At 39.3% G+C, this 15,038-nt stretch overlaps 1 protein-coding gene across 4 annotated transcripts in view; it reads left to right on the forward strand.

Annotated features, from left to right (window-relative positions):
* Nucleotides 1–15,038, forward strand: part of DYM (dymeclin) — a 389,413-nt gene that overhangs the window by 163,417 nt on the left and 210,958 nt on the right. For all 4 annotated transcript variants that reach the window (XM_061170204.1, XM_061170205.1, XM_061170206.1 and 1 more), the window contains 2 exons: nt 7,437–7,550; nt 8,531–8,625. In XM_061170204.1, coding sequence (XP_061026187.1) covers nt 7,437–7,550; nt 8,531–8,625 — 209 coding nt within the window. The remainder of the gene's footprint in view (nt 1–7,436; nt 7,551–8,530; nt 8,626–15,038) is intronic.

The following is a 15,038-nucleotide window of genomic DNA, read 5'->3' on the forward strand; positions in this document are numbered from 1 at the left end:
CTTTTTCATTTATTTGTGATCTGATCTTTATGATTTTTTTCCTTCTGCTAACTTTGAGGGTTTTTTGTTCTTCTTTCTCTAATTGCTTTAGGTGTAAGGTTAGGTTGTTTACTTGAGATGTTTCTTGTTCCTTGAGGTAGAATTGTATTGCTATAAACTTCCCTCTTAGAACTGCTTTTGTTGCATCCCATAGGTTTTGGGTTGTTGTGTTTTCATTGTCATTTGTTTCTAGGTATTTTTTGATTTCCTCTTTGATTTCTTCAGTGATCTCTTGGTTATTTAGTAGTGTATTGTTTAGCCTCCATACATATCTTTTTAAAGGGAGGTGCTCAATGGCTTAGTAATTCTGCTTCCTAACAAACTCTTGCCGAAGTGCTTGTGAAGCCACTAAGTACCACACACTGGGTAACGTATAACAGGGATTTTACAGATATTTTTGTTTTCAATATCTGTGTAATTCCTGACTTTAGGTAATTAATGGCCAGATACTACAAGTATGGAGAGTAAGGACTCCCTGGTTTCTGAGTTTAATGTAGTGAGATTTTGGATAATGAGGGTAAGGATCTATATTGTAAAATTGATTTTAATAGGGAAAAAACTGGAAATAACCTAAATTTCCATAATAGAAGAGTGGATAAAAAAATGTGACCTGTTGGCACAAGACTGTACCGTGCTTGGGTGGAATGAAGTAGAGGTGATTTTCAACTATTTAACTGTCATGGCATCAAAATCATCTAGTAAAAATGGCTGTTGTCCATGTAGTCCTTTGTCGTCTGCTCTACATTAATTGCCGAACCACGAGGGGGTCCTGGAGGAGTGGCTTGGGGCAGCACCTATTTACTAACTAGTATAGAAGCAGTTCATTAAAAAAACAACTAGTACTATTAGACCTTGGCGTATGTGGTAAACATAATTCTTCTTATATATATATATCAATATAGAGGAGTTGCAAAGACCTATTGAGTGAAAAAATTAGGATGCAAACAAATACTTAAGTGTATCAGTTTACTAGTGCTGCCATAACACACTGGGTGGCTTAAAACAACAGAAATTGCTTGTTACCGTTGTGGAGACTAGAAGTCCAAAAGCAAGGTGTCAGCAGGACAATACTCTCTGTGAAGGATCTAGGGGAGTGATTCCTTGCCTCTTTCTAGCCTCTGGTCGTCATTCCTTGGTGTTCTTTGGCTTGCAGCTGCATCCAGCCTCTGCGTTGGTCTCACGTGGCCTTTTCTCATGTACCTGTCTGTCTCTCCTCCTTCTCTTATAAGAACACCAGTCATATAGGATTTAGGGCCCACCCTAATCCAGTGTAATGTCATGTTAACTTGATTGTGTCTACAAAGACCCTATTTCCAAATAAGGTCACATTCACAGGTTTTGGGTGACATGAATTTGGAGGACACTATTCAACCTGATACATTATAATACTGTTTATGTAAAGTAGAAAATATACAAAGGAATGCTGGTTTTTGGTTGTGTGTTTGTGTGTATATATACAAAGTATTTGAAATGGACGGGAAAGATATATACTGAACTCAAGATAGTGGTTGTCCCTCTTTGGGGGAGTAAAATGAGATTTTCATCTTAAAAAATAAAACATTAACATTAACGTTAAATGTTAATGTTAATAAAATGTTAATGTCATTTGTGGGAGTATGGAAGTTCATTATTCTTTGTGCTTTTCTATATATATATATTTTTTAAAGAGTTGATATTATATAATATGTTACTATATAATATTCTAGCCTTTGTAACATATGGAAGAGATATATTCAATAAAAACAAATCCTATGGGGGGAAGAAGCTGAAAAGAAGACCTAGAACCACAAACAATTCTCATATACTTTTTGAGAAGGAAGATATTTTCAGATCCTTGAGGAGTTTCCTTCTACATGTTTGAGTTATTTTGGCATAAAATGTTAAATGTATGTAATGTGTAATCAAGATGATAACAGTCTACAGCTATTAAACTGTATGGATGTTGAATGCAAGAGATGAGGAATTGTTTTTATAAGAACCAAATAAATAGGTCAAGAACTATAGCCAGGTTACCAAGAAAATTTTCTGTATGCTGCCTAGTATGCATTAATGTCCCCTGGGAAGCTGTGTGAGCTCTATAGCTAGTTATTTTTAATTTTTCTTAAACACTACCAGAATTTCCAGATAATGACTTATTTTTCACAGGAAGAAAAGACAGACCTTTATGTAAATGCCAAATTGGATTTCTGATTTTCATAGTAACATCATAAGTTTACTATGTGGATACTCATTAAATATTTGTTGAATGTTAAATGAATAAGACTACTTTCATTCAAAACACTTCTTCCATCCAGTTACATAGTAGACACGCACAAGTAAACGTTAAGAACCAATGACCTTGGTTTCAAATAAGGTGGCTTATGATAATTTATTTCTAAACACAGGAGCCAAGAGAGAGGAGAAACCAAACTATGCTCAAGTGTGTGTATGCTCAAGTGTGACCTTTTAAAAGACAGAGACTCCTCTCACTAGTAAAGTTGCCTAATGAGTGTCCTGGGTTAGTATTCCCTTGGAGACTTAGAGCAGTGGCCTTAACCTTGTTGGTCTTTACACTTAAAAATAGTTTAGGACACCAAATAATGACTTTATGTGGATTATTGTTCTCTACATTTACTGTATTGGAAATTAAAACTGACATATTTTTAAAATATTTAATTAGTTCATTTAGAAATAATTATTATGATAATAAACTCCATTACATGTTAGCATCAGTAACATATTTTTATGAAAGTAACTATTTTCCACAAACAAAAGTTTAGCAAGAGAGTGGCATTGTTTTACATTTTTGCCTTAGATTCTCATGTCTCCTTCTGTATTAAATTTGTTGTGCTATTAGACATGTTATGTAGCCTCTGGAAAGCTGAACTATACACTCACGAGAGAATGAGAGTAGAAAGTAATGTCTTGGTATTATTGTGAAAATAGTTTTGACCTTGAGAATGCTCCAGAAATGTCTCAGGGACCCCTAGAGGTCCCAGGACCACATTTTGAGAACTGCAGCCTTAGAGAGTAAATCAGAGGGACTGAGCATTGCATCATTCCTTTATAAAGATTCAACTGGCAAATCTCATTGTTCTGAGTATTTTCAGCTACTATCATTTGTTTTACACATAGGCTGTCTCTTCTAGTTGATTAAGGTCGTTATTAGTCATGAATAAATGGAAATGCTTAAAGTGTTACATTTTCTACTTCGCAAACAGTACTCAACTACCATGTACTGGGCATTTGTACATGCCATTCTCTGAGTGGAGCCTCCGGCACAGGTCAGGGTTGGATTATTTGTAATGGCGGATTCTAGGTGACATGGGTCTCTTGTCAAAGAGTTGAACTGCGTAAAAATCTGTTGCGGAGGCACTTATGGGCACTTACATGAAGTTGAAGACAGTATTTCTTTACTTTTTAATGCTTTTCTGCTTCCATGCCCCCTTTCTCATTTTTAATATTGTTCGGAATTTGCAGGGAGGCAGACTTAGCAGAGAAATATTTATTTTATCTTAGCAAAGAATTAAGGTCAACCATATTATTTAGATTTAATTATATTTTCCTCATTTCATGAATTATAATTGTGGGTTTTTTGGGGGGGGGGTTGTTGTTGTTTAGTAGTCCATATTTTCCTTCCTTGACTTTATCTGGCTGTTATTGTTTTGTTGTTGTCCTTACGGTGGTGAGGAGGGGCAGCTAAGCACTTACATGTGTGGTGGTTTGTTTTTTCCCCAGAAATAGTGCATGGGTGGTTCATGCTGAGTCTTTGCATACTTAAAAGTCTTCACTTTTCTGTATCCTTGTGTGGTAGCTTCTCTAGATATAGAATTCTAGAATGATAATCTATTCCTCAAAAATTTGTAGACATTGTTCTGTTGTCCTTCAGATATATAGTGTTCAAGATGAGAAATCTTATTTTAGTCTACCTTTCTTTCTTTTCGTGATAACATGTTTCTTCTGTCTAGAAGCCAATAGATTTTGGCATGTTTCTTCTGTCTAGAAGCCAATGGATTTTCTCATATACTGTTGATTCAGAAATCTTATCAGAATAAGTTTTGATTTTTTTTCAATATTTTTGCTTAAAGTGTTGCAAGTTTCTCTTTCCCTCAAAGAAATTTTCTGTTACTAATTTTTCTTTTTAAAAAAAAATTTTTTTTAATAAATTTATTTATTTTATTTATTTATTATTTTTGGCTGTGTTGGGTCTTCGTTGCTGTGCGCGGGCTTTCTCTAGTTGCGGCGAGTGTGGGCTCCTCTTCGTTGCAGTGCGCAGGCTTCTCATTGCGGTGGCTTCTCTTGTTGCGGAGCATGGGCTCTCGGTGCGTGGGCTTCAGTAGTTGTGGCTCACGGGCTCTAGAGCGCAGGCTCAGTAGTTGTGGCGCATGGGCCTAGGTGCTCTGTGGCATGTGGGATCTTCCCGGACCAGGGCTCGAACCAGTGTCCCCTGCATTGGCAGGCGGATTCTTAACCACTGTGCCACCAGGGAAGCCCTATTACTAATTTTTCTCTTTTGCTTCTACAGTTCTTCCTTGGTATCGGCGGGAGATTGGTTCCAGGACCCGCCGTGGATACCCAAACCCACAGATTGTCAAGTCCCATAGTTGGCCCTCAGTATCTGAGGATGCAACCTGCGGATACGGAGGGCTGATTGTATACTTACTGAAAAAAATATCCACATATAAATGGACCTGTGCAGTTCAAACCCATGTTGTTCAAGGGTCGATTTTAGTCTATTCCTTCTGGAACTCTTATTAGGTATATACTGGATCTCCACTTTTCTCTTATATTTTGTCTTTTTGCCTTATACTGCTGTTGTCTGAGGGAACTTCTCAGTTTTGTCTTTCACATCCCAAGTTCTGTTTTGCATAGCGCCCATTCTGCTAATTTCTCTCTCTTTTCTTTTTTTTTAAAATTTTATTTTATTTATTTGGCTGCGTTGGGTCTTCGTTGCTGCACGCGGGCTTTCTCTAGTTGTGGCGAGTGGGAGTTACTCTTCGTTGCAGTACATGGGCTTCTCATTTCAGTGGCTTCTCTTGTTGCAGAGCATGGGCTCTAGGCGCGTGGGCTTCAGTAGTTGCGGCACACGGGGTCAGTAGTTGTGGGTCACGGGCTCTAGAGCGCAGGCTCAGTAGTTGTGGCACCCGGGCTTAGTTGCTCCACAGCATGTGGGATCTTCCTGGACCAGGGCTCGAACCCGTGTCCCCTGCATTGGCAGGTGGATTCTTAACCACTGCGCCACCAGAGAAGCCCTCCTCTCTCTCTTTTAAGTCTCAGTCATCATATTTTTAATCTTCAGTAGCCTTTCTTCATTCTGTGATTCTCATTTTTCATAGTAGCCTGTTCTTATTTTATGGATACAGTATTCTGTCAGCTCTCACCAAAGACACTAATTAGAGTTTCAAAAACTTTTCCCCAGCCTCTTAAATTATCTTTGTTTAATTGGGGGTCTGTTTGTTCTGCTTGCTTAGTTTCACATTTATTCATTTTCTTATTATTTGTTTATTTAATAAACTTTTAATTATGAACACATTAAATGTAAACATAATTGGAAAAAATAGTATAATGAATCCCCATGGATTCATCAACATTCTTCTGTTCTCATTTCATCTACCCACCCCACCCCCGCTGCCTTTTATATTTTGGCTAAATTCTATTTTTTTAATCTTGTAAATCATATATATATATAAAATTTCATTTGTAGATATTTAAGCATGTCACTTTGATAAATATAGGCATAAAAAATAAACAATACCATTATCACATCCAACAAAACCAACGATATTTTATTTTATTTTTTAAATAAATTTATTTATTTTTGCTGCATTGTGTCTTCGTTGCTATGCGGGCTTTCCCTAGTTTCGACGAGCAGGGGCTACTCTTCGTTGCGGTGCCTGCGGCCTTCTCATTGCGGTGGCTTCTTGTGTTGCGGAGCACGGGCTCTAGGTGCGTGGGCTTCAGTAGTTGTGGCACGTGGGCTCAGCATTTGTGGCTCGTGGGCTCTAGAGCACAGGCTCAGTAATTGTGGCTCACGGGCTCTAGAGTGCAGGCTCAGTAGTTGTGGCGCACAGGCTTAGTTGCTCCGCGGCATGTGGGATCTTCCTGGACCAGGGATTGAACCTGTGTCCCCTGCATTGGCAGGCAGATTCTTAACCACTGCGCCACCAGGGAAGCCCAACGATATTTTTAAAATACCTACTAATATTCAGTTTTCTCTCAATTATCTTTAAAATGTCTTCCTTGAGTTGGTTGGTTTGAATGAGTTTCCAAAGCATTTAGTTCTTGACTGTTATCTGTAACAGTCTCTCCCTCTCCCACCTTATTACACCATTTATTTTTTGTAGAAACTGACTTATTTGTTTAGTAGAATTTCATACATTTGGCTTTGGCTGATTATATCATTGTGTTATTTATCGTGTTCTTCTGTCCTCTGTATTTCATATATGCTGGCAATTAGAACAGAGGCTTGATTAGATTCACCATATCTTTTTCACTGTTGGATTTCTCTACTTTTTGGTGGCTTCTTGTCCATTCATAGTTATAAATGAAAGTCTAGATTCACTTATTTTGAAAGGTGGTGAGACCCCCTTTGGAAGGTGTGAATGATGGAGGTCTCCTGTGCTCTACAGGGGGGCTTATCTCCTCAGTGGAGAGGGCGGGAATCAGCCAGAAGTCTTGTCCTTTTTCAGGCATGGATGGAAAGCATGTGGCACATTGGCTTCATGCATCAAGGAGAAAAGAAGTAGGGTGACCTCGATGGAAGAGAACGTTCGAGGAGTTCTGGTGCCAGATGAGCCTGTTGGTTTTTGTGCATTTTGCCTCCTTCTTTGTGGCAACCCAGCCTTGGCTGCTGTGCTGCCCAGTTTTTCTCTCTCTGATGCCCATGTTACAAGTCTGTGGAACTCACCAACTGAAGCTAGACAGTTTTTGCTTACCAAGGCCTGGAGGTGAGCACCAGAGCTGGAACAGAGCATGGGCGCGTCTCTTCTTGAAGATCTTGGCTAATTTGCATTCTTGGCCTCTCCTCGACACAAGGGTAGAGATTTTCTGTGGTTGTTACGATAGCTCCACTTTTTCAAGAGACTCCTCGGTTTTCTTATTTTTGCTTTCAAACTACTGACCTCTGATGGTTTTTCTGTCAGACTTGTTCTATGTGCCATACCTTTTTAAATATAGCTCCTTTTTGTCTACTAATGATAGCATCGTCTGTTTTTTTTTTCTTTTGTATTTAAGAAGGAAGAAGAAGAAAAATACATCACAGTTTCACTATCTTGAACTGAAATTCTCACAGTTTACTTTTATATACTGTTTAACTCACCTTCAGAGCAAAGCCACAGCTTGTCAGAAATTGTAGACATGGATAATCCCTTTTTCCCTAAAGCAATCATATTTACTTAAACTTTTCTTCCCTATTACAGATGTTAAAAAATATTACTTGGTATTCAGAACGGGTTTTAACTGAAATTTCACTGGGGAGTCTCCTGATACTGGTTGTAATAAGAACTATTCAGTACAACATGACAAGGACAAGAGTAAGTATTCCGTAGCTATTTTTCTACCTTTATACATACAGTACGATGAAGACTATAGTTTAAAGCAATCTCAATATTTAGAGTGCTAACGTTCTCATGGAATATGGTGGAAAAATATAGACCAACATATAGTCACTGTATTATGATCCTAAGGTAATGTTTAAAGTGTCTGCATCTTAATATTTCATAGGTGGTATGATCAGAGATATTTTACATGTAATAGAAAATAAGCAGTGGAGCACATTTAGATAAAAGATGTTGTATGTCTTTGCTGGATTGATAAAACTGATTTACCTTTTAAAAGTAGCAACAACAAACTGTAAGAAGATACAAGCACAAGAAAATATGAATTCAGATGGGAAAGAAATGGAGAAAAAGAGAATACTTTAAAGAGTAAAAGGAAAATTTCAACTAGATTGTTATTTGCTATGCCTGGGAGCAAATTTCCGTTCCAGTCACTAGAGAAGCAATATACAGAATTCATAGCTTAGAGAAGTGGTCAAATTTACTGCACCGTTTTCAGTTATGCCCCTCTGGGAGGCTAACATAGGTTAGCCTTTCCACAATCTTTTATCTGAAACTCTTGGAGCCACATATGTTTTAGCACGGAGAATTTTTTGATTTTAGGAAGATAATTATAGTTTGTATGCTACACTATACGTAACCATGAGGTTCTGGAGCTGCGCACTGTAACTAAACATTAATATTTCTGCAGCAAAATAGTTCAGTATTCTCCAGGGTGGGCTTAATGAAGACCATAAATAGCATCATTATCTTTTGTGCCAGGTGTTTGTTCCAAACTAGTGGTGAAAAAACTTTGGATTTTCAGTGCTTTATGGATTTTGGAATTAGAGAAAACAGACTGTGGATCTGCACTTTCTAAAATCAGTGACAATTGAGTTTACATTTGCTTCTAGTTAACCTTGCTTAAAATGTCGAGAAGACTCGATGTGTGTTTTAAACTTGCTGTTTTCTGACAGGACAAGTACCTTCACACAAATTGTTTGGCAGCTTTAGCAAATATGTCGGCACAGTTTCGTTCTCTCCATCAGTATGCTGCCCAGAGGATCATCAGGTAAATATGAGCTTTAAAAGAAATGCTGATTTTTGCCTTTTAGCTGGCCTATTGAAAAGGATACTGTGGTGGTCCCTTTTAAAATGCTATCTGCAAGGAATATCACATTTTCCTACTTATTTTTTATCACCTTCTTGTCTGGCTGAAAATACCTTGTTCTGCTTTGTTTTCTAACCCAAGGTTTTCTATCAAAGTTAATTGTATTTGCTTTCAACCTTTTTATAAAATCTAGTTTTAAGATTTGTGTGTTAGCCTTTTACAGCAGAGCAGGTCTATGTCTTAGTAATGCAAACTAAATCTTAATTCACGTATTTGCTGAGCATTTTATAGAGCATCACTCTACCCTTTTCAAAAGCAGTTATCTGTTTTAGAGAATTCTTTCCATGGCAGTTAACCATTGTATTAGTTTCCCAATGCTGCTGTAACAAATTACCACAAATTAATGGCTTAAAGCAACACAAATTTATTATACAATTCTGTAGGTTAGAAGTTCAGCAAGGGTCTTACCAGGTTAGAATCAAGATGTCAGTAGGGCTGCATTCCCTTCTGGAGGCTCTAGAGGAGAGTCTCTTTCCTTGCCTTTTCCAGCTGCTAGAAGCTGCCCGCATTCCTTGGCTCATGGCCCCTTCCTTTCCTTTCAAAGCCAGTAACAGTAGGTTGTCGAGTTCTCCTCACGTCTTGTCACTCTGACTTCCTCTTCCACTGTGAGGACCCTTGTGAATGCCTTGGCCCTACCTGAATAATCCAGGATGATCTTCCCATTTCAAGGTCCTTAGCTGAATCACAACCACAGCAGAGTCCCGTTTGCCATGTAAGGTAACATATTCATAGGTTCATGGAAGTTAGGATGTGGATATTTTGGGGGAGCCATTATTCTGCCTGTCAGAACATCACCAGAAACTCCCGTCCCTTACCTGTTCTTTGCCAAAGGCACCATCTTTAAGGTTAGGAAAGCTAATTAACAAATGAATGAATGACTATCATTTGCAGGATTTAACAAATATGGTTACTTTTTGGTCTTCAGGTGGATGCTCAGTATTGCCCTAGCAGCTCTCAAGTAGAACATTTTTTATGTAGTCAGTGACATTAGATCGTTTCTTTTAATTCTTGCTTTTGGGGCAATGCAGCTCTGATAATTAGTTGTTGTCTTCCAGTCATTGGTGGTTATCACAACTCCATATCACTTTTAAACTCTGATCTCACTTTTCATCCTTTGGTTAGAGACATTTATTGACCTGGGCTCATTTTTAACAATCAGTTTGAATTAACTTATGTTCTTAGTCTGTTTATTTATCCTCAGAATTTAGCACAGGATATTTTCCTTTGACTCACTGTTTACTTTAATCATACATTATTTTGGATTTGTTTGTTTGTTTGTTTGTACTTGAGAGATTGTCCAGTTGACTGACTTTGGACTAACACCGACTTCGTGATTGAAAGTAAACATGGTGTCTCCTCATACCTCAGATTCTTCCAGGTGTTCTGAAGAGCCTTTAGTTTCTAAAAATTGACCTTTGTCACCATGCTTTATTTCAGCATGACAGATGTAATGATATCTGTGCTGCTTCGTGGTCTATTTTTCTTTGTGTGTATGTGGAGTTTTATAACGGTTTTAGGAAGATTTCATAACAAAATTTTCCTCAACTGATATATAAACATTTGGACTGTTCAATATGAAAATGCCAGATGAACTGGTTCAGAATTTAAGTTCTGATAAAATGATTCAAGTAAGATTAAATAAAAATTTTCTAGGTGTCAGAGTTGGAAAAAATGCAAATAAAGCATTGTGCCCAATTTTCTGTGATGACTGAAGTAGAAAACCAATAGCATTTGGAGAAATAAGAAATGTAATTTGGATTTGTGATTTGAGACTATTTAGATCAAGTTTATCATCATTAAGGAATAATGCTTTACTTCAATTTTATTGGAGCTTTTTTTTTTTAATAAATTTATTTATTTATTTATTTATTTATTTTTGGCTGTGTTGGGTCTTCGTTTCTGAGCGTGGGCTTCCTCTAGTTGTGGCGAGCGGGGGCCACTCTTCATCGCGGTGCGCGGGCCTCTCACTATCGCGGCCTCTCTTGTTGCGGAGCATAGGCTCCAGACGCGCTCAGTAGTTGTGGCTCATGGGCCCAGTTGCTCCGCGGCATGTGGGATCTTCCCAGACCAGGGCTCGAACCTGTGTCCCCTACATTGGCAGGCGGATTCTCAACCACTGCACCACCAGGGAAGCCCTGTTGGAGCTTTATTTAGCATTTAGTGAGGAACTGTGTTATGCAGTGCAGGGAATATCAAAATTAGTTATAAAAATTCCTACCCTTACATAGCTTGTAATTCAATAGCCGAGATAAGGCAAAGACCAACATATGTCATACCTAGCAGAATGTAGTAAATATTAGAATGAAAGAAAAATTCCTGTGGTGAGGGCAAGTGGTTGGTTCAGAGAATGGTGAGGTCACATCTCATTGAGAAATCAGGCAAGGTGAGTAGAGAGAGATGGCTCTAGAGACTGGCCTGATAGGGGAAAGCATCAACCAAACAAACCAAAACAAAACAAGAGGGGGTGTGGTGAGAGAGCATGGTTTATATTTAGAAAATAACCAGTCCATTCAGTTGGCATGTTGTGGACCAGTACAGGGATTATAGGAGAGAAGCCTGAAAGAACCAGCTGGGGCCTCCTTGTGGAGGGGCTTAGCTGTTAGATCCACAGTTTAGGATAATGGAAAGAATAGAAAGAAGAGAAGGCGTCACCTTTTCTACCGACAAAAAAGAAAATGTCAGTGAATGAGTTGTAAATGGATTTGAAAAGAAATACTTTAATGTAAATGCCTAGAGTTATCAGCTTCAGCAGATGATATTGGTCTGTTGTTTGTCACACTGAGGGCCGTGCAGTTCGCAAAGTTCCCCAGTACTGCCGGTGCTTCTGGTCCAAGTGCCACAGTGGAGTAGCCAGTGTGGACCAGAGCATAGCATCATGCAGGAGGGAGCTTGTTAGAAATGCAGAGCATTGGCCTGGTTTCAGATCTGCTGAATCAGAATCTTCCATTTTAACAAGATCCTTGAAAGATTTGTACATGCATTAAAGTTGAGGAAGTACTTTGAGTTTGGGCCTGGAAATCAAGATTAATAAACACTTAGAAAACACTCGTGTTGAATTGGAAGTGGGGGCCAGCGTTTTTGTATCTTGAGGAAACTCATTTTCTACTAAATGTTTGTGTTTAGGGTATAAAATTGTAAAGTATAATAAGGAATGCATAACCAAAAACTGTTTAGATACACAGAAGATTTATTATAGCAGCACAACTCAAGATTCACCAGATGCTCTAGTAACTCCTTCAAATGAGAAGTAATTAGTTTTCATATACACGGTTTCTAAATCCTTTTTTAGGAAGAGACTACACAATTTTGTAGCTGTCATTTGCAAAACTTAGAGGAGCCAATATTTCATGTGATCTTCAACAAAATGCAAAACAGAGTAACGTGTTTCATTGCTGTGCAAGTAGTATGTGAATAAAGCTTTAAAAAGTCTTCTTAGTTGGACATAAATGTATGGAATGATTTCATATGGTGTCTAAGCTGTTGTTTCATATTAAATGACACTGTGTCTTCCACAAACTCTTGGTATTCTAGAAAAATCACAGACATACATGATATAGGTTTTGCTCACCTATGAAATTTTTTGAATATGCTGTAAGCATGGATATTTGATATGATCATTATTTGGGATTATAGGGCTATTAATTCAGTTAAAACATTTATGTGGAGTAGATTACATGCAAGGGATTGTTGTGAGTTACAAATATATCATCATTTACTTCCTGCCCTTAAGACTTTCCCTATTGCTTGTTTTACCCTCCCCCCCCCACACCCCCCTCACTGGCTCCTTCCTCTGGCTCCTCCTTCACCTTTGGCTTAACAGGTACTTATACTTTTCTCCAGTATTTCATCCTAGATTGTTCTTCTCATCTTTGCTCATTTTCCTTGCGAGTTCATATCTATGCCTGTGACTTCACCTACTCTACAAGAGCACAGACCTGAGTTTGGGATCCCAGCTTCAAAACTGACTAGCTATGGAATTTTGGAGAAGTTACTTAACTTCTCTGTACAGCGATTTCCCCATCTATAAAATGAGGCGGCAGTAGTTGCTGTCTCAATGAATAGGATGAAGATTAAGCGAGTTAATATTTGAAAAGGGCCTGGCACATAACGTTCACGATATAAGTGTTGACCCCTTGAAACCTAACTGCTAACCTCACTACCTGGATATCCCACACTTACCTCAAACTTTTATTACGTTTAAAACAGAACTCGTTTTATTTTTATTTATTTATTTTTAATATTTATTTATTTTCTTTTTATTAGGGTCTCAGTTGTGGCACGCAGGATCTTTCTTGAGGCATGGGGGATCTTTCATTGCTGCGCTCGGGCTTCTCTCTAGTTGCGGCATGTGGGTTTTCTCTCTCTAGTTGTGGCACGTGGGCTCCAGGGCACGTGGGCTCTGTAGTTTGCGGCACGTGGGCTCTAGTTGATGCGTGCGAGCTCAGTAGTTGGGGCATGCGAGCTTTGTTGCCCCATGGCATGTAGGATCTTAGTTCCCCGACCAGGGATCGAACCCCCGTCCCCTGCATTGGAAGGTGGATTCTTTACCACTGGACCACCAGGGAAGTCCCCGGAACTTGTTTTTATTTATTTATTTTAAAATACATTTATTTATTTATGGCTGCTCTGGGTCTTCGTTGCTGCCTGTGGTCTTTCTCTAGTTGCGGTGAGCGGGGGTACTCTTCGTTACGGTGCACAGGCTTCTCATTGCGGTGGCTTCTCTTGTTGCGGAGCTCGGGCTCTCGGCGCATGGGCTTCAGTAGTTGTGGCATGCGGGCTCAGTAGTTGTGGCTCACGGGCTCTAGAGCTCAGGCTCAGTAGTTGTGGCGCACGGGCTTAGTTGCTCCGTGGCATGTGGGATCTTCCCGGACCAGAGCTCGAACCTGTGTCCCCTGCATTGGCAGGAGGACTCTTAACCACTGCGCCACCAGGGAAGTCCCCGGAACTCGTTTTTAAACGTGCTCTTCCTGTTAAATTCCCTATCCTAGGTAATGACTCTCACTACAGCCATCTAAATTGCCAAGTCAGAAACTTACAAGTAATTCTGTGCCATTTTTTTCCTTCCCCTCAAATGCTCTATCTAACTGGGCCCTGGTGTTCTGTCTAACTCTACCATTGTAACTTGCATTCATACCCTGTTTCTGTCTCCACTACTGCTGCGTGAGTTCACGTGTTCATCATCTTCACCCAAAACTATGTCTTTAGTCAGCCTAGTCCTTTTGCCTCCCCCCCTGCCCCTCTACAGTCGACCCTGTACTGCTCCATTCATTCGAGAAGCAAATCTGATCCGTTTTGTATTGCTTCCTATGCTTAAAGTCATTAAGTGCCTTCCTGTTGCCAGCAGGTTAAAATTCAACCTCCTGAAAGCTGTGGCTCTCAAACATGGGTGGTTTTGCCCCCAGGGGACAGGAGTCAAGGTGGTTTATTTGTGTTTTTTTTTATTTTGGGTTTTTTTTTTTTGCTGTTTTGTTTTTGTTTTTTCTGTTGGCGCAACTGGGGAGGAGGTCGCTACTGACATCTAGTGGGTAGAGGCCAGAGATATTGCTAAATATCCTGTAACACACAGGACAGCAAAGAATTATCCAGCCCCAAGTGTCGTCGTGCTGGGGCTGAGGAGGAGTGGGCCTTGTCTGCCCAGCTGGCTCTCCTCAGCTCCTCCGTGGCGGTTCAGGAGTCACACAGCCAGTTTCTGGCCCAGGGGCTAGTTTCTGGGGTAGGAGCGGAGAGCAGAGGGCAGGGAAAAGAAGAATATCACATGTTAGAAATATGGATTCTCTCAGAGAAGGTGTCAGGGAGAGAGAACTTCAGAGTCTTGCCCTGGCCAGTGTGGTTGCTTGTGACACACTGGCCTGGCCTGAAGTTTTAAGTCTCGTTGCTCAAGCAGACTAGTAATTACTGGAGATGAAAGATTTGTCTTAGATTTCTTTGCATCACTTTACTAGAGTAGCTGTTAGTAGATACACAAGAGAATTTTAATAAATACCTAGCCACTGATTCTTAGAAGATGGGCGGGCATCTGGGATTTAAGCTTAGTTGTGGCACCCATCATTCTGAGACTTAACCTAAATTGATTCATCCCATTTTGCAGATATCTGCTGCTGCTTGAAACTAGTGAAGTTGATGACAGTGTACATTACGGAAAGCTTTATGGTCTTTCAAACTTCCTGAGAATAAAATAATAAAAAACATAGATTAGATTTTAATTAAAGCTGTTTAATTACAGTGCTGGTTTTGTTTTTTGTTTTTGGTTTTTTTTTTTGGTAAAATCTAATCATGTAATTTAAGAACTTTTAAATACTTCAATTCATAATTTA

This window comes from Eubalaena glacialis, chromosome 15 (genome assembly GCF_028564815.1).
Source record: "Eubalaena glacialis isolate mEubGla1 chromosome 15, mEubGla1.1.hap2.+ XY, whole genome shotgun sequence".
Taxonomy (NCBI): Eukaryota; Metazoa; Chordata; class Mammalia; order Artiodactyla; family Balaenidae; genus Eubalaena; species Eubalaena glacialis.